The 19,251-nt window shown below is 42.1% G+C and overlaps 1 protein-coding gene across 2 annotated transcripts in view; it reads left to right on the top strand.

The window, feature by feature from the left end:
* The window catches only part of ANO6 (anoctamin 6), a 234,369-nt gene that overhangs the window by 47,659 nt on the left and 167,459 nt on the right, over positions 1-19,251 (top strand). Inside the window, exon 2 of one of the 2 annotated variants that reach the window (XM_010833117.1) lies at positions 6,068-6,127. The exons of the other annotated variant lie outside the window; for it this stretch is intronic. Coding sequence (XP_010831419.1) covers positions 6,068-6,127 — 60 coding nt within the window. The remainder of the gene's footprint in view (positions 1-6,067; positions 6,128-19,251) is intronic. 2 annotated transcript variants of the gene reach the window in all.

Raw genomic sequence — 19,251 nt, 5'->3', positions numbered from 1 at the left:
GAAAAAGTTGGCTTATAGCTCAACATTCAGAAAACTAAGATCATGGCATCTGGTCCCATCACTTCATGGCAAATAGGTGGGGAAACAGTGGAAACAGTGGCTGACTTTATTTTTTTGGGCTCCAAAATCACTGCAGATGGTGATTGCAGCCATGAAATTAAAAAATGTTTGCTCCTTGGAAGAAAAGCTATGACAAAACTAGACAGCATATTCAAAAGCAGAGACATTACTTTGCTGACAAAGGTCCGTCTAGTCAAAGCTATGGTTTTTCCAGTTGTCATGTATGGGTGTGAGAGTTGGACTATAAAGAAAGCTGAGTGCAGAAGAATTGAAGCTTTTGAACTGTGGTGTTGGAGAAGACTCTTGAGAGTCCTTTGGACTGCAAGGAGATCTAACCAGTCCATCATAAAGGAAATCAGTCCAGGGTGTTCATTGGAAGGACTGATGTTGAAGCTGAAACTCCAGTACTTGGGCCACCTGATGCGAAGAGCTGACTCATTTGAAAAGATCCTGATGTTGGGAAAGATCGAGGGCAGGAGGAGAAGGGGACGATAGAGAATAAGATGGCTGGATGGCATCACCAACTCAATGGATATGAGTTTGGGCGGACTCTGGGAGTTGGTGATGGACAGAGAGGCCTGGTGTGCTGCAGTCCATGCGGTCGTGAAGAATTGGACACGACTCAGCGACTGAACTGAACTGAACTGTTAATTTAGTGTTTGAAAACTGATTAGCCTTAACCTGTATAATTACTTTTATACAAAACCAACTTAAAAATTGATTTTGGAGTATCTTGACTTTTAAAGATCATTTCAGACATCTGATTTTCCTGTGTTAGGTCTCCTGTATTTGATATATTAAGTTCTTGAGAAATGAGGAATGAATACTGTACACTGCACTTCCAAAATAGCCATATCCATCCTCTGTTTAAGGGACTTGAGAATCCAAGGAGACACACCCTGCTTCTGCACATGGCGCTTTTCTCTCACTCATTTCTTTGTCTAGCTTCCAGCATGGAATACTCATGATGATAACAGCAATTGCATTTTCTTAAGTGCTTACTGTCAGGCCATGTGTTGTGCCCACTTTAGTGTTCACAGGCCTAGGTATGGAGATAGGGTAGTGTGATGCCCATTTTATAGGTTAGGAAGCTGAGACGTTTCCCAGGAGGTCACCTGATTATCTCCTTTGAGTAACCCATTGATTGATTGATTCCTGTCATTTCCCTCCCACCTCTGGTCCAGTCTGTACGTCAGTGCTGGTCCCATCTGTGTTCTTTAATATTCTCTTTTAGAAACACCTTTAAAGCCTCCCCAGACTTTAATCAGTCTACAGGTTGGCCCCAACGTCTTTTCCTTTATATCCCACAACCTCCTTACAGGACCTGCCTCACAGACCCCGGGGTGAGATACTGTGTCTTTTCCCCACTGCCCCAGCACAGGCAAACCCCTGTGTGCCAAGCACTCTGTTAGGATCTTAGGTACACAGTTCTTGGTTCAAAATTTTATACTCAGTGCCCAGGCAGACCTGGACACGTTACCTCTCCTTAGCCTCTACATGTCTAATCCCAAATTGGTTTCCAACTCTTGCCCTTGGTGAAACTTTCCCTAACCAGTCAAAGCAACAGTGAGTCTGCCTTCCTCTGAATGAGACCTCCACTGATTGTACCAGATATCTGCCTTCAAGTTTTGATCTTCTTTTCATGTGCCTGAATCTCAGCCTACTTCTGGGTTATGGAATCTATAAGTAAAGTCTGTTTCAGCTTATCTTTGATTACTAAACTCTAGTTTTTAAAGGAAGGATTGATTAATCTATAAAAATATATAAAATTTCATAAATTTTAGTCTTGGAATATCATACTTTTAATAAAATATATTGCATTGTGACCTGAGACCACATGTATTAAAGTATAAAAAATTAGATGGGCGCCTAAATATGTCATATGGCTGTTTCTCTGGACTTTTTTTTTTAGAAACCCAGATACCACATCTTTTATTTTTTTAATTGATTAATAGTATTATGGTTACACCTTCTTCTTCATTAGTTATCGGCACAAGAAGAAAGCCTGTTGAATATAAGCTAAGCCTTTAAAAGACACTAGTAAAATATCTTGAACTTTGAGGTAGTCCTTTGAGTTATGGGAGTTGTTAAAAATATCGTAAAAGATAAATGACATAGATGGTCTGAGTCCTGACTGAGGTCGGAAACCTGTTAGTCCTGGCTCAAGTCACTAAACGGGGTCACCCTGATTTGGTCAGAAGCACAGTGAGCCTCAGTTTCTTCACATGTCAGATGAGGCCATCTACATCATTGCAGACATGGTGGGGTTTTGACCACTGAAGACTTGTGGGTACCTCTCTCCATTTTACGTTAGTCTAAATTGCATCCATCTATTTGTGTATATACAAGTATTCCTGGGAGATATTGTGGGCTCAGTTCCAGACCATGTGAAGCAAAGAATGCAACAAAGCAAACATCACAATAAAGTGAATACTGTGATAAAGCAAGTCACACATTTTTTGATTTCCCACTGCATATAAAATTTTACACTATTCTGTAGTCTATTAAGTATATAATAGCATTGTTTCCTATAAACAATGTGTATAACTTCATTTAAAACTATTTTATTGCTAAAAAATACTAACCATTACCTAAAAGTCAGAAAGTCATCTGATTTTCACTATCAGAAAGTTAGCATCTTTTTGCTGATGGAAGGTCTTGCCTTGATGTTGATGGTTGCCTTTTGATCAGGGTGGTGGTTTCTTGTGGCAGTTTCTTAAAATAACCCAGCAATGGAGTTTGCCACATCCCTTGACTCTTCCTTTCACTTGAATACTTAAGAGGCCCTTGTAGGGTTATTAATTAGCCTAGTTTCAATATTGTGGTAAGTATCTCAGGGAATAAGGAGACCCAGGGCAAAGTAGCAGGATGGGGAACAGCTGGTCAATGGAGCAGTCAGAACATACACAGTATGTATCATTTGTTGTCTTATGTGGGTGCAGTTCATGGCGCCCCAAAACAATTACAATAATAATGTCAAAGATCACTGATCCCAGATTGCTGTAACAAATATGACAACAGTGAAAAAGTTTGAAATGTGAGAATTAGCAAAATGTGACACAGAAACATGAAGTACCAAATGCTGTTTTGGAAAAATGGTACCAATAGACTTGCTCAATACAGGATTCCCCCAGACCCTCAATTAAAAAAAAAAAAAAAAAATCTGCAAAGTGCAGTAAATGAAGTATGATAAAATTAGGTCTACTTGTACTGTGTTAGTGTACTAGGACTTCCCTACAAAATACCAGACTGGGAGGGTTGAACACTAGCATTTATTTTCTCACAGTTCTGTAGCCTGTGAAGTCCAAGGTCAGGGTGTCACAGATTTGGTTTCTTCTGGGGCCTCTCTCCTTGACCTGCAGACCTCATCTTCTCACTGTGTCCTCACATGGGCCTTCCTGTGTGTGTGAACATTCCCAAGGTCTTTCCGTACCCATATTTCCTCTTTTTTTAAGGACACCGATCAGATTGGAGTAGGGCCCACCCTAGCAATGTCGTTTTAACTTCATCATCTCTTTAGAGGCCTGTTTCCAAATAGAGTCACATTCCGAGGTATCAGGAATTAGGGCTTCTACAGATGAATTTTGAGGAGACACAGTTCAGCCCATGATATCTATTTAAAATAGCATTCATTTGTTTTAAATTACTTAGAGACTAGTACAAAGAGAAAACCAAAAATAGCCTTCCTAGTTAATGCCTGTTATTTAAAAGCGTTGGGGTGGTAGGTACAGGAAAAGATAACTCAGACTGTATTGAGGTTGTAAAAGGAAGAATGACACCCTCCTAGCCCCCTCCTCCTACTCTAAGGCAGCTTCTTTAAAAACATTTACACCAATACATGTTTACTATATGGAGTCCAGGAGCATTTTTTTCTCGGCCCTAATGTATCATCCAGAGTACATATTATGTCACATGCTCTGAATTCGCCTTCTTTTAAGTGGCTATCCAATATTCCGTTGTGTGCATACCAGATTTTAATTTAACTAGTCATTTATTAATAGGCACTCAGGTTGTTTCCAACCTCCCCAGCCACCACGCCCCCCCCCCCCGCCTTTATAAACAATGGGGTTCTTTTAAATACGCATTGTGGAAAGAATAGTAACAGTTCACTTAATAAAAATAACTGGCGCCCGATTTTGGTGACAACAGCCAATGTTTATCACCTTCCTGTTTCTTGGTTTTTACTGGGATTGTTATTGTGAAAGGTGCTTGTCTTTCTCACCCTCCAGTCCCTGACCTTATGCTAATACCTCTTCTTCCTGCATAATGTGAAGGGAGGACCTTCTCTGGGTGGCCTTGGATCATCTCTGTACAGTGGTCCTTCCTCCTCAGGGGGAAAGGCTCTCCCAGCTCAACAGTCATAGGCTATTTCTAGTTAAGCAAAACCATTTTTCTTGCAAGAATTGCTGTTTCTGTGTCCGCAATGACACATGAATCCTTTCTGGCTGCTCCGACCCTTTGGACAGGGGCCAGCTTTCTAATGGAATGCGAACAGTCTTGCTGCTAATCAAGATTTACAGCTGAGACCAGGATGACCATTGGATTTTCAGACCCTCCAAGCTAACAGCAGCAGCTCCAAGATTAAGTGCAGAGCAGGGGCCCCAGCCCTGTTCTCTAGGCCCTCTCTCTGTCCCCAGACCCAGCCTCCTGGCCACAGGTATCATCTGGTGTTATTTTATAAGCTGTGCCACCATGCAGATGTTCTTTTCTGAAGAATTACTTTCATTTCTGACTCATTTCAGGAAATGAGGCAGTCTATCAGAAGTGCTCTTCATTTCCAGACCTCCAGAGAGTTCATTTTCTCCTGGGATTTCTAACCACATGTGGGCAGTGCTTTATTTACCCAGATGTGGGAAATAACAGTAATGAACAGCCTTCATCTGAAGTAGCCCTTACATCCCTGAAGAATCCCACGTGAGGGCCCAGAGGTAGCTTATGCTCTTATTAATGTAAATATTTCTGAGACTTTGGTTTCATGACGCTTGTAGACATGCTGTGTGTATGAGCTTGGTGCAGGCAAAATATAATTTAGCAACAGATTTAAAAGGTAGTCTGGAGCGTTTCTAATTACTGTTTGTTTAGTTCAGCATTGCCTAATAAGTGGATTTAAGTAACCTTGGGGGTAGGGAATGTAATGTTCATATTACAGTCAACCATGCAAATCAGATTCAGAGTATTGCAGAGAACACACCATGGAGTCATTTTAAAGACGCAGTTCATGGAATTTTGAATTTAGAACTGAGAGCATTTTGGGATGGACGTTGTCTACCTGTCATGCATCAATGTGAATTATACACATATCCAAAATCAACCTTACTGTGGGGTACAACTCTGTATAAAATCTATTGGTAGCTTTTGACACTCAGTTCTTTTTTTTAATTTAACACAAAAAGTCTTATTCTTATGGGAGAAATGGGCTTTTCTTTCCTTCCCTTTTCCATCTTTCACTGGCCATATCGGAAACTGAAGTTGTGAGAAGGCCTAGAACAGTGGTTCTCAACCTGAGCTACACCGGGGAATCAGCCTGGGAACCTTCAAAAATACTGATGCCAGGCTCCCACCCCAGAGAGTCTTGCTTAATTTCTGGGAACGCAGGCTACACTGGGAGGATGTGACGGTGCACTAAGGGTTGAGAACCACAGGCTTGAGGGCTCATCTCACCCAGTGGTTCTCAGCCTGGACTGCAGGTAAGGATCACCTGGAAAGCTGTTGCAAAATCAAAACCACATTTTGTGGGGGATCCAGGATCCAGGATTTTTAGAAAGCTCCCAGACGATTTCTGACGCCCTGCAAGGGTTAAGGTCAACTGACACAATCTAACCATTCCATATCATAGATGAGGGAAAGGAAACTGGAAAGGTCAGATGGCTTGCTCACGGTCGGATCCTGGTTGTTGTGCAGGCACGTCTGGAATTCAGGTCTGATGCCTTTGACTGGTTTGTCTGCTGCCTAGCCTGGCCCAGGTATATTTGTTTGTTTTATTTATTGATGCCTCCTCATCCTTTAGGTAATGTTCCTGCCTCCAAGAGGCCTTTAATGGCTCCTCCCACTCTCCCATCCAGCCTGGGTAAGATGTCCGTCCTTTATATTTAATGGCACTCTCCTTACCATTCCCCTCGGACTGTCAGCTCTAGAAGGACAAGATCCATGTCTTTCTTGTCCTTTTGGTAATTTGCTGGCATGGGATGAAGAAGTGCATGCTCCGTAGTGTCTTCACACGCTAGCAAGTTGACGAAAGGACAAAGACAGCGGCCTTGTCCTTCTAGAGCTGACAGTCTGAGGCTAATATTTGGTGAATTGAAGTTCCCTAACTCTTTATTTGCCAGTTAGCCCTCATGAGTTGTTAAAAATAATCTACTCCTTTTGAAAGTAGCTTCTGAGAGCAAATGTTATTGTTTCCTCTCCAACCGCCCACTCTGCTGTGGGTCAGGATCTCAAACACAAAGACTGCCCACCCTTGCCTTGCAAGAGAGAGACTTGGGAGGGGGAGAGTTTATCAAGGAGATTTTGATGAAAAAGTAATGAAAGCAAGATTTCTGTGACTTTACCTGTTGCTCAGGGTAAAGCGTGTTTATAACATCCAGGGACTTCCAAATAACATACTTACAAGTGTATGTGGTGGTCGGTGGTGTAGTTGCTAAGTCGTGTCCGACTCTTGCAACCCCATGGACTGGGAACCTACCAGGCTCCTCTGTCCGTGGGATTCTCCAGGCAAGAATATTGGAGTGGGTTGCCATTTCCTTCTCCAGGGGATCTTCCCAACCCAGGAATCGAACCCGGGTCTCCTGCATTGCAGGCAGATTCTTTACTGACTGAGCTACAAGGGAAGCCCTACACACAAGTGTGTGTAGCATCAGTGAAAGGGAGCACCTAGCGTTACCTTAAGACAAATTGAAAATAATACTCTTTTATAAAAAAAAATTTTTTTTAATTTTCTTTATCATGTTGTGTATGTAACTGATTAACCACATCTACTAGCATAGCTGAATTAAATCCTTTGGCTTCTCTGGGTTAGTATTTTAAAGTCTGTTCAACTGATTAAAAGACTACTGGGGAGATCAAGATGGCAGAACAGAAGGATACAAAACTCACTTTTCACATAAGCATATCAAAAATTATATCTACAAATAGAATAATTCTCACAAAAAACCAGCCAGACACTCGGGGAAGATCTCTTTAAATGACCAGAGCTGCTCAAGAAAGATCCCCATGGAACTGAGTAGGACTGAAAATAATGAGACCAGCTTCCCTGGCAGGGATCTATAAAGGAGAGAGTGTGTGCACAGGCAGGTTGCTTTGTGAAACTCCTCTGTCTGCTGGGACAGCTGCCAGGACTGATAGGCAGCTGGGGGGGCGGGGACTCTGCTCTTGAGGAACATGCACATGCTGGCCTGCTAGCAGTCAGGACAGAGTGAGTCCAGCACTGACACTGAGGACTGCCACCTCGCTGCATTTCCAAGCCTGAAATGCATGCTAGGTGGGGCAGCTAGTATGTGCTAAAGTCCTAAAACTCCAGCGAAGGGACCCTGGGAGAAGACTTGGTCTAGCTTCATGGTGACAGCCTGGAGGACTTGAAGTGTGGTCCATTGTTAGTGCGAGTAGGGCAGGGTATGGGTCCACCAGTGGAGCTCCATTGTTATTGATAGCTACCTCATAGTGGGGCTCGGCTTTGGTGGTTTATGCTTTTGTAAGCATGTACAGGGTTGGGGTAGGGCTGACATCTGAACTTATTAGCCGTCCAAGAGTGGGGGCAGGTTTGAACAGCAGTGGACTTTGTTCATGCACGTGTGACATGGCTGATGGCATCACAGAATCCCATGTCCTCGGTGGACAGTCCCAGGCAGGAGTGTGTCGCAGTTTCCTCCTCAGTAGGAGTGTTTCACCCACTTCACACCAAAGCTTGGAGCTAGATCTGGGGTGGACAGATCTAGGAAGAGACCTGACACAGAAGCAACGTAGGTCCCAGGCCACGGTTCAGTCACCTTAGTTTTTGGAGCCACAGTGCTCTGGCCCCTCCACCAGCTTAGCACTAGGTCTGGGATGAATATACCAGAGAAGGGAATGTGACCTTGGGCTAATTTGGGCAAAATTGTGGATACCTGCATGGGAAGCACGTAAGTCCACTGTGACGACATTCGTCTCACTTGCTTCAGCGCTCACCTCCTTAGGGGCAAATTATATATTTAAGGGCAGTGGAGCTTTATTGAACCTGACCCTCAGGATTTCTGCTCCAACAGCTGTGGAGCAGACCTCACAACTGAGAGGGCTGTGACAGCCATGGAGCAAAGAGGAGGCACTGCCCAATATCCAGTGCAGGAACTGGACACTAGAATGTCAGTCACACCCCCTATCAAGGGGATAATGCCCAGCATGCTCTGAGGAAAGATGTGGCAGGCATTTATACCAGAAATAGCCCCAGCACCAAAAATATTGGACACCCTACGCAGGAATGGATGTACTCAGTCCCTCAGTCATGTCTGATTCTTTGCAACCCCATGGACTGTAGCCTGCCAGGCTCCTCTGTCCATGGTATTTTCCTGGCAAGAATACTGGAGCTGGTTGCCATTTTCTCCTCCAGGGGATCTTCCTGACCCAGGGATCAAACCCATGTCTCCAGCATCTCCTGCATAGAAATAGAGGCAAGAATCTATAGGAAAGGGAAAAATCATAATAGGAAAGGCAAATATATAAAATGACTGAAGATCATTTAGCTGAGCCAGTACATAGATTAAAAAGAAAAATCAGAATTTTTTTTGTGTGAAAGTAGTTATAACTACAATTAATAGAAAAGATAAACAAGAAGAAATCAAATAGGACCTCAAAATCACAAAATGTGGAGGGAAGGGAGTAAAAAAAAATCTTTTAGAATGTGTTTGAACTTATATGACTAATAGTCTAAAGCCAGTCATTATAGTTACAGATCACCATACTTAAAAACCAAGGTAACCACAAATCAAAATTATATAGTAGATTCACAAAAATAAATAACAAAGGAACTCAAGAATAATTCAGGAGGAAACCATCAAATCACAAAAGGACAAACAGAAGAAATGAACAAGAAGAATTACAAAGTCAACTAGAAAATAAGGTTTAAAATGGCAATTAATATATATTTATCAAGAATTACTTCAAATGTCTTTGGACGAAATGCTCTGAACAAAAGACATAGAGTTACATATTGGATTTAAAAAAAAAAAAACAAGAACCTACAATATACTACCTATGAAGGACTCATTTTAGGCTGAAAGACACGCATAGATTGAAAGTTGGGGGATGGAAAAAGATATTTCATGCAAATAGAATCTGCAGGAAAATAGGGTTAGCAATACTCATATCAGACAAAGTAGGCTTCAAAACAAAGTCCATAAAGAAAGACAAAAATGGGATGGGGGGACACATGTATACCTGTGACTGAGTCATTTCAATGTATGGCAAAGCCCAGCACAATATTGTAAAGTAATTAGCCTCTAATTAAAATAAATAATTTAAAAATACCAAAAAAAGACCCTACATAACAATAAAGATTAATACAAGAAGAGAATTTTACACTCATTAACATATGTACACCCAGTTTAGAAACACCTGGGCTTCCCTGGTAGCTCAGGTGGTACAGAATCTGCCTGCATTGCAGGAGACCCCGGTTCAATTCCTGAGTTGGGACGTTCCCCTGGAGAAGGGATAGATTACCCACTCCAGTACTCTTGGGCTTCCCTGGTGGCTCAGATGGTAAAGAATCTGCCTGTAGTGCAGGAGACGTAGATTCGATCCCTGAGTTGGGAAGATCTCCTGGAGGAGTGATGGCAATCCACTCCAGTATTCTTGCCTGGAGAATCCCCATGGACAGAGGAGCCTCATGGACTATAGTCCATGGGGTCACAAAGATTTGGATACAACTGAGTGACTTAAGCAGAGCACATAAAAGCACCTAAATTTGTAAAACAAATACTAACAGACATAGAGGGAGAAATTGACAGAAATACAGTTAGAGTTGGAGACTTTAATACTGCTCTGACATCAATGGACAGATCAACCAGACAAAATTAATAAGTCAACAGAGATATCAAATGACACAATTTAACTTACTTAATATACAGGACAGTACATCCAAAAAATACCGAATACACATTCTTTTCAAGTGCGCCTGAAACAGTCTCTAGGATTGACCACAAATTAGGACACAAAACAAGCCTCAACAAATTTAAGGGGATAGAAATTATTTCAAACATCATTTCTGAGCACAACGGAATGGAACTAGAAATCAACCACAGAAAGAAAAACAGGAAAACAAAATGCATCGAGACTAAACAACATTTTTCAGCAAAACCAGTGGATCAATGGTGAAATTAAAGAAAAAATAAGAAAATTCTTCAAGTTCAGTGACAATGAAAACACAACCTTACAAAAGTCTATAGGATGTAGCAGAAGCAGTTTAAGAGTTAGAACTGGACATGGAACAACAGATTGGTTCCAAATTGGGAAAGGAATATGTCAAGACTGTATATTGTCACCTTGCTTATTTAACTTATATGCAGAGTACATCATGCAAAATGCCAGGCTGGATGAAGCACAAGCTGGAATCAAGATTGCCAGAAGGAATATCAATAACCTCAGATATGCAGATGACACCACCCTTATGGCAGAAAGCAGAGAGGAACTAAAGAGTCTCTTGATGAAAGTGAAAGAGGAGAGTGAAAAAGCTGGCTTGATACTCAGCTTTCAAAAAATGAAGATTATGGCATCCAGTCCCCTCACTTCATGAGAAATAGATGAGGAAACAATGGAAACAATGACACTTTATTTTCTTGGACTCCAAAATCACTGCAGAGGGTGACTGCAGCCATGAATTAAAAGATGCTTGCTCCTTGGAAGAAAAGCTATGACCAACCTAGACAGTATAATAAAAATCAGAGACATTACTTTACTGACAAGGTCTGTATAGTCAAAGTTATGGTTTTTCCAGTAGTCATGTATGGATGTGAGAGTTGGACCATAAAGAAGTCTGAGTGCCAAAGAATTGATGCTTTGGGGCTATGGTGTTGGAGAAGGCTCTTGAGAGTCCCTTGGACTACACAGAGGTGAAACCAGTCAATCTGAAAGGAAATCAATCTTGAGTATTCATCGAAAGGACTGATGCTAAAACTGAAGCTCCAATGCTTTGGCCACCTGATGTGAAGAACTGACTCACTGGAAAAGACAGGTAATACCACCAAAATACAAAAAATCTGAAGAAAATGCTGTTAACAGTTTGTCAACCTAGAAGAAGTGGATGAGTTTCTAGAAATATATACCCTGTCAAAACTGAATCAAGAAAAAAGATACTTTGAACACACAAATCACTAAAAATGAAATAGAATCTATAATAATAATAAAGCTCCCTACAAACAAAAGTCAAGACCAGAACGCTTCACTGGGGAATTCTACGAAACATATAAAGAAGAACTTAAACTAGTCCTTCTTAAACTATTCCAGAAGATTAAAGAGAAGGGAATACTCCCAAATTCATCTGTGAAGCCACCATCACCCTTATACCAAAACCATACAAAGATTCCATGAAAAAAGAAAATGATGACAGGTAAATACCTTTGAATATAGATGAGAAAATTCTCAACAAAATATTACCAAACCAAATCCAAAAAAAAAACGATCATACACCATAATCAAGTTGGATTCATTCCAGGGTAGCAAGGATGGTTCAGCATACACAAATCAATGTGATATACCACATTAACAAAAGAAAAGACAAAAATCATATGATCATCTCAATAGAGGCCAAACATTTTTTTATAAAATTCAACATCCGGTCATGATAAAAATCTCTCACCAAAGTGGGTATAGAGGGGACATTTCTCAACATGATAAAAGCAATTTATTACAAACCCACAACCCACATACTTAAGGTGAAAGCTGAAAGCTTTTTTACCAAATTCATGAATAAGACAAAGACACCCACTCTCACCATTTCTATTCAACATAGTATTGGAAGTCCTAGCTACAGCAGTCAGACAAACAAAAGAAATGAAAGTATCCAAATTGAAACGGAGAGGTAAAATTGTCATTATTTACAGATAACATGGTATTTTATAGAGAAGCCTAAATATGCCACATGGGAACTATTAGAGCTGATAAATTAAGCAAGGTAGCAGGATCCAAAATTAATATATAGAAACCTGTAGCATTTCTTTGCCTGACAATGAAATATCAGAAAGCAAAAGTAAAGATCTCATTTATAATCACACCAAACACATACATATACACACAGAGAAAAATCTAGGTGTAAACTTAACAAAGAAGTCAAAAGACCTCTTTGCTGAAAACTACAAAAGATTGATAAAGGACACTGAAGGTGATTCAAAGAAATGAGGGGAATACCATGCTCTTGGATTGGAAGAGGATGTAGCGTTGTTAAAATGCTCCTAATACCTATAGCACTCTACAGATTTAATATGACCTCTGTCAAAATTCCCAGGACATTTTTCACAGAACTAGAACAAATAATTCTAAAACTTATATTGAGCCACAAAAAAACCAGAGCTGCCAAAGCAGTACTGAAGAAAAACAAAACTGGAGGTATAACCCTTCCAGACGTTAGACAGTGCTACAAAGGTATAATAATCAAAACAGAATGGTGTTGGCACAGAAATGGACATAAAAATCAATGGAACTATATTCAATATAATAAACCATAATGAAAATAATCTGAAAAAATATATATATGTACCTGAAAAATAAAAAATGAAAATAACAATGAAAAACCATCACTCTTCTGTCATCTCAGTTTGCTTAAGGTCATGTTTATCCTATTACCTTGTTATTTGAAAATTGGTTCCAGATTTTCATTATTTATGTTTACTATTATAGCCATTACAGAAATTTGTCTTAGAATATAGTCCGTATCTTTTTACCTTATAGGTGGCCTGGAGACTCCACATAGGGTAGCAGAAAGTTGCTGTTTTTCTCATTTGGAGAATTTAGAGTTTAAAGTTTTTGGAGTCAAGTCTACCAACATGGCACCCCACTCCAGTACTCTTTCCTGGAGAATCCCAGGGACGGGGAACCCTGGTGGGCTGCCGTCTATGGGGTCACACAGAGTCGGACACGACTGATGTGACTTAGCCACTTAGCTACCAACTGGGCTACATTGTTGGGTAGATGTTAAGATGGATGTAGAGAGGTTGCAGTCAGTAGCCAGTAATGACCCATGTGTATGAAACCATTCTGAAGTTTTACTAAGATTTCATAGGTTCAGAGTTTTCATATTCCACGTAAGTAGCAGTGTGGCAGAGTATAAGTGAAGCCACTGTTCATTGGGAAATCTTCCTCAAACTAATGTCCTTAAAAATTTCTGGAGAAAGCTAAGTTACTTAGCTGGAGGTAAATATACAACATTTTATATTATAATTTCATTATATTGTGGAATAAAAGTCAACATTTGTATAACTTTTTAAGGTAAGAAATTTTAAAGAACCACTTTTAAAGTGGTTCTTTAAAAGAACCATTTTAAATTTCTTTAAAATTTTAAAGAAATTTTAAAGCACCACTTTTCCAGGCTCTTCTTTGCTGCTATTTGGATGAAAAATTAAACCAATATAGGTTTTTGCTAAGTAACCAACTTCTGTCTCACCAATTTTGAAGGCTCAGGAGTACATCCAAGGGGAAGGAGGGAAAGGAAGAGTCTACTAAATATGTAAGACACCATGTTTTCATCCATATTGTGCCATCAAATATGACTGCCCAGCAAATTAGGAATTATTCACATTGATTTTTGCATGTGAAGAGGTCTGTACTCACCTCTCCACTAGGGAGCAGAGCCAGAATCTGAATCCTGTCTGTCTGATTCCAGAGTCCTTGTATTTTTCCCTTAACATGGCCTTTCATGAGAATGACGATATCTCCAAAAGAGCCTGTTTATTAACTCTGAGCATTTTCTGTGCTGGTGGAAGAAGGCTGGCCTTAGTTTCCCCTAGAGTTGTTATTAAACACCAGTAAGTTAACATTTACAGACTTACGTGACACAGTTAAAAGCACGTCCTCACAATATCTTAAAAAGTTCTGGTTTTAAAATGACATGTCGTTATTGTAGTGACCCTCAAGGGTTTCACTGTATTCATTGTCATGATTTTAAAGGGAGGAAAGGAATGGTCAGCAGTGGCTATTTTTAGCCACAAGACATACAGTGTCAGATATAATTTTGTGATCTCGCTCAGACATCATGCCTTTGATTTGAGGGAGGCAGCAAAGCAAAATGATTGATAGTTTATGCTTTGCCCTGCAGTTCCTGAGCTGGAGAACCCTGGCCGTACTATATGCTGTGTGATGGTGGGCAAGAGACCTGACCTCTATGCCTTAGTTTCCTTGTCAGTAAGACAAGAACAGTAACAGCTTGATTGCTGTGTATCTGCTTACAACTTTGATAAAAGTGTCCCTATTCCAGGAATGTTATCTCAGAGCATCGTTCATTCATCATGAGTCACAGAGGCCCCTGTGCTTTCTTCTGGAGCTTGTGTTTATCTCAGCAGGCCTGGGCTTGGCCGACCACTCCCTCCTTCTTGAAATTCTTTCTTTCCTTGGTTTCCGTGATGCTTCTCCATCTCGATACTGCTCACAACTCCCTCGTTTCTTCTGTCTCTTCTGCTGGATCTGTCTTTCCCCATTCCTGGTCCTCAAACTTTGCAGCCCAAGGGCTTTGTTCTCTGTCCTATTCCCCATCTTAACTTACTCCTCCGTGATCTTCACTTCCAGGGCCTCAAAAACCTTAAACTGACATGTTGACTTCACAGACTTATCTTCAGTTCCTATCTCTCCCTTGCTTTGCAGCTGCCTGTTTAATCTCTTTACTTGTTTGTCAAACAGCCATCTCAATTTTGACACGTGCAAAACCCAGTTCTTGATTTCTTTTCTAACCCTGCATGCCTGTTGTTTCTCATCTCAGTTGCCCCGCTGCGAAACTGAAGTCTTTGATCCCTGCCTTTCTCTCCAATCTCATATGTGAGCCATTAGCATCCATTCCAAATGCAAGTGCTCCTAACCTCCCACCCACACTCCTAAATCCAAGTGCAGACTACCACCAAATCTTGTGGGAATTCTGCAACTACTGCCTAAGTGAGCCTCAGCTGTGTACCTTTCGCTCCAAGTTCAGACACAGTCACAGCGATCCTTCTGTGTTAGACTTTTATAAGATCTTCAGTGGATTCCCTCCAAATAGTGTACAGTTCAAACTCTCAGCTTTGTCTCCTACTTTGTCTCTTCCAGCACTGCCTGTCTCTTGAAGTGCCCTGGACACACCAGACTCTCTCTGTTCCCTGACAAGCTGCACCCCCTAGCCCTACCCCAGAACACTGTCGTCATCCCCTCTCACCTCCCGAACCCCTCCTGTCTAGAATTCCTTCTCCTGCACTTCATTCAGTTCTCTCTCAAAGCCACCCACTCCGAGCTGGCCCTCTGACTCATTTGAAATATCAGTTACTCTGTGTCCTCTTCACATGCTTTACTTGTTTTCAAAACATTTCTCCCCATCTGAAATATGCAAATGGGTATTTGTTTATTGCCTCTGTCCTCTGGCATATTGGAAAGATCCCTAAGGATGATGTTCTGGTGCTTAATACACATTTTCTGAACAACTGAAGGAATAGGGAATTAATGCTCTGGTGTGTGTGCTCAGTCATGACAGTCGTGTCTGACTCCTTGTGACCCTATGGACTGTAGCCTCCCGGTTCCTCTGTCCATGGGATTCTCCAGGCAAGAATACTGGAGTGGGTTGCCATTTCCTACTGCAGAAAATCTTCCTGACCCAGGGATCAAACTTGGGTATCTGGCATCTCCAGCATTGTCAGGTGGATTCTTTTCTGCTGAGCCCCCTGGGAAGCCCCCTAGTTCTTTGGTAGCCCTGTATTAAAAATTAAAGAGCCAGATATCTTGTTAGACCCTAATATCCCTGTCTGTCTCTCCCCCCATTTTCTCTGTACCCTTTTAGAATTTCTAAAACGTCTAGATGTACTATAGCTCTTTATTACTCATGTTACCTTACCCTTGATGGTCTAATACCTTTTCTCATCACTCTTGTGTGGTTTCTCAGGGTCATTCAAGTTCTATGTGTCTCTGCCTCCAATAAGTACATTCCCATCCTGTCTTACTAGATCCCTGATTAGCTTTTAGCACAGTTTTCCATTCTGTTCTTGAAATTCCCTTCTACCTACTAGCCATTTGATCCTTTGCTGGCATCTCCTTTTGGGGACCTCTGAATGTGGAGAATTCTTCAAGCTGTGGCTTAGACCTGCTTCTCACTCTGCACGCTTATTGGTTCCCAGGGCTCTGCTGCTGCTGCTAAATCACATCAGTCGTGTCCGACTCTGTGCGACCCCGTAGACGGCAGCCTACCAGGGTCCGCCGTCCCTGGGATTCTCCAGGCAAGAACACTGGAGTGGGTTTCCATTTCCTTCTCCAATGCATGAAAGTGAAAAGTGAAAGTGAAGCCACTCAGTCATGTCTGACTCAGCGACCCCATGGACTGCAGCCTACCAGGCTCCTCCATCCATGGGATTTTCCAGGCAAGACTACTGGAGTGGGTTGCTCCGTCCCAGGGCTTTACACACCTTCAATTAGCTGATGACTCCCCACTGTACGTATGTGTCCAATACTGACCTCTTCTGACCTCCAGGCCCCACATCTGACTGCTTCCTGGACACTTCGGATGCCTCGTGCTCAAGGAGAACTCTTGATTCACTTCCAGATCCTATCTCCCTGAACCTGCCTTTCCACATCCCATCTTGATACCATCATCCTCCCCATTTGCAAAGTGTCAGAAATGGGGTATTATCCTGGGTTTCTATTAATTGTCCTCCTTTGCTCCAGTACCTTTGTTGTTGTTCAGTTGCTGTGTCCGACTGTTTGCAACTGCATGGACTGTAGCACGCCAGGCTTCCCTGTCCTTCACTATCTCCTGGAGTTTGAGTCAGTGATGCTATCTAACCATCTCATCCTCTGCCATCCCTTCTCCTCTTGCTCACAGTCTTTCCCAGCATCAGGGTCTTTTCCAGTGAGATGGCTCTTGGCATCAGGTGGCCAAAGTACTGGAGCTTCAGCTTCAGCACCAGTCCTTCCAGTGAATTTTCAGGGTTGATTTCCTTTAGGAATGATTGGTTTACTCTCCTTGCTGTCCAAGGAACTCTTTGAGTCTTCTCCAGCACCACAGTATGAAAGCATCAATTTTTCAGTGCTCAGCCTTCTTTATGGTCCAACTCACACATCTGTACATGACTACTGGAAAAACCATCACTTTAACTATATGAACCTTTGTCAGCCAAGTGATGTCTGTGCTTTTTAATATGCTCTCTGGGTTTGTCATAGCTTTTCTTCCAAGGAACAGGCGTCTTTTAATTTTGTGACTGTAGTCACTGTCTGCAGTGATTTTGGAGCCCAAGAAAATAAATCTGTCACTGCTTCCACTTTTTCCCATCTATTTGCCATGAAGTGATGGCACCAAAGGTCTACCCCTGGTGGCTCAGTGGTAAAGAACCTGTCTGCCAATGCAGGAGACATAAGAGATGTGAGTTCGATCCCTGGGTCAGGAAGATACTCTGGAGGAGGTCATGGTAACCCAATCCAGTATTCTTGCTTGGAGAATCCCATGGACAGAGGACAGAATCCCATCCACAATCCAATCCCATGGACTGGTGGGCTACAGTCCGTGGGGTCCCAAAGAGTCAGACACAACTGAAGTGACTTAGCAAGCAACACGAATGATGGGACTGGATGCCATGATCTTAATTTTTTGACTGTTGAGGTTCGAGCCAGCTTTTTCACTCTCTTTTTTTTTTAACCTACATCAGAGGCTCCTTGGTTTCTCTTCCTTTTCTGCCATTAGCATGTTATCATCTGCATATCTGCAGTTGTTATTTCTCCTGGCAGTCTTGAGTCCATCTTGTGAATCATCCAGCCCAGCATTTTGTATTATGTACTCTGCATAGAAGTTAAATAAGCAGGCTGACAGTACACAGCCTTGATGTACTCCTTTCCCAATTTGGAATCGGTCCGTTGTTCCATGTCCGATTCTAATGGTTGCTTCTTGACCTGCATACAAGTTTCTCAGGAGGCAGGTCAGGTGGTCTGGTATTCCCATCTTTAAGAATTTTCCAGTATGTTTTGATCTATACAGCCAAAGGGTTTAACATAGTCAATGAAGCAGAAGTAGATGTTTTTCTGGAATTCCCTTGTCTTTTCTATGATCTGGCATTTGATCATAAATGGATATTGGCATTTGATCTCTAGTTCCTCTGCTTTTTCTAAATCCAGCTTGTACTTCTGAAAATTCTCAGTTCGTATACTGGTGACGCCTAGCTTGAAGGATTTTGAGCGTGATCTTGCTAGCATGTGAAATGAGTTCAGCTGTATGATAGTTTGAGCAAAGACTTGTCCTCCTGTTTCATTGTCACAATATGGTGAAGAAATGGAGGCTCAGAGAAGTTGCACATGTGCCCAGGGTCACACAGCTTTGTGTCTGCTCTGCCACAGTGTGACCCCTCACTGGCATTACCTCATGAGTCTTTGCACCAACACTGAATTTGCCTAATGAAAAGCTTCTTGCCCTCCACAAGCTGCTACTTGAAAGGGAGCCACACGGGTAGTGAGGTGAGGTCTCAGGCTGCCCTATGGGAGCTGTTTGGGGGACAAGCCCTTCTCAGGACCAGTGCTTACTGCTCATCTGTGGAGCAAGTGACACCTTTAGGAAACAGGTGGCGGTTGGTGCCAGCGACAGCCTGACTCACCGTTGACAGTGTCTAGCAACTGGTCTGTTGTGTCTCGTCTTGCCACGGTGTGTGCATGCATGCTTCGTGGCTTCAGTCATGTTCAACTCTGTGACTTCATGGACTGTAGCGTACCAAGCGCCTCTGTCCATGGGATTCTCCAGGCAGGAGTCCTGGAGTGGGTTGCTCTTCCCTTCTCCAGGAGACCGTTCCCAACTCAGAGATCGGCAGAGCACTCAGAAACACTGAGATGCCATTCTCTGCTCACCCAGCAGTGCGTGTGTCCCTTCCCCCCACCTCCTTTTCAGCCTCACTTCATTCCTCAGCCTCTGACTCCTCCAGTCTTCAGCTACACTGACTGCTTTTAGTCATATCCTTCAACACAGCAAGGTTTCTGATTCAGAACCCTTGGCTTGCTTCCCTTTCCTTCCTTCCTTTCCCCCCCTTCCTT

Source organism: Bison bison, unplaced genomic scaffold, assembly GCF_000754665.1.
Source record: "Bison bison bison isolate TAMUID 2011002044 unplaced genomic scaffold, Bison_UMD1.0 scf7180017862984, whole genome shotgun sequence".
Taxonomy (NCBI): Eukaryota; Metazoa; Chordata; class Mammalia; order Artiodactyla; family Bovidae; genus Bison; species Bison bison.
Note: the sequence above shows the minus strand (reverse complement) of the source record. Positions and strands in the feature narration are given on the sequence as shown.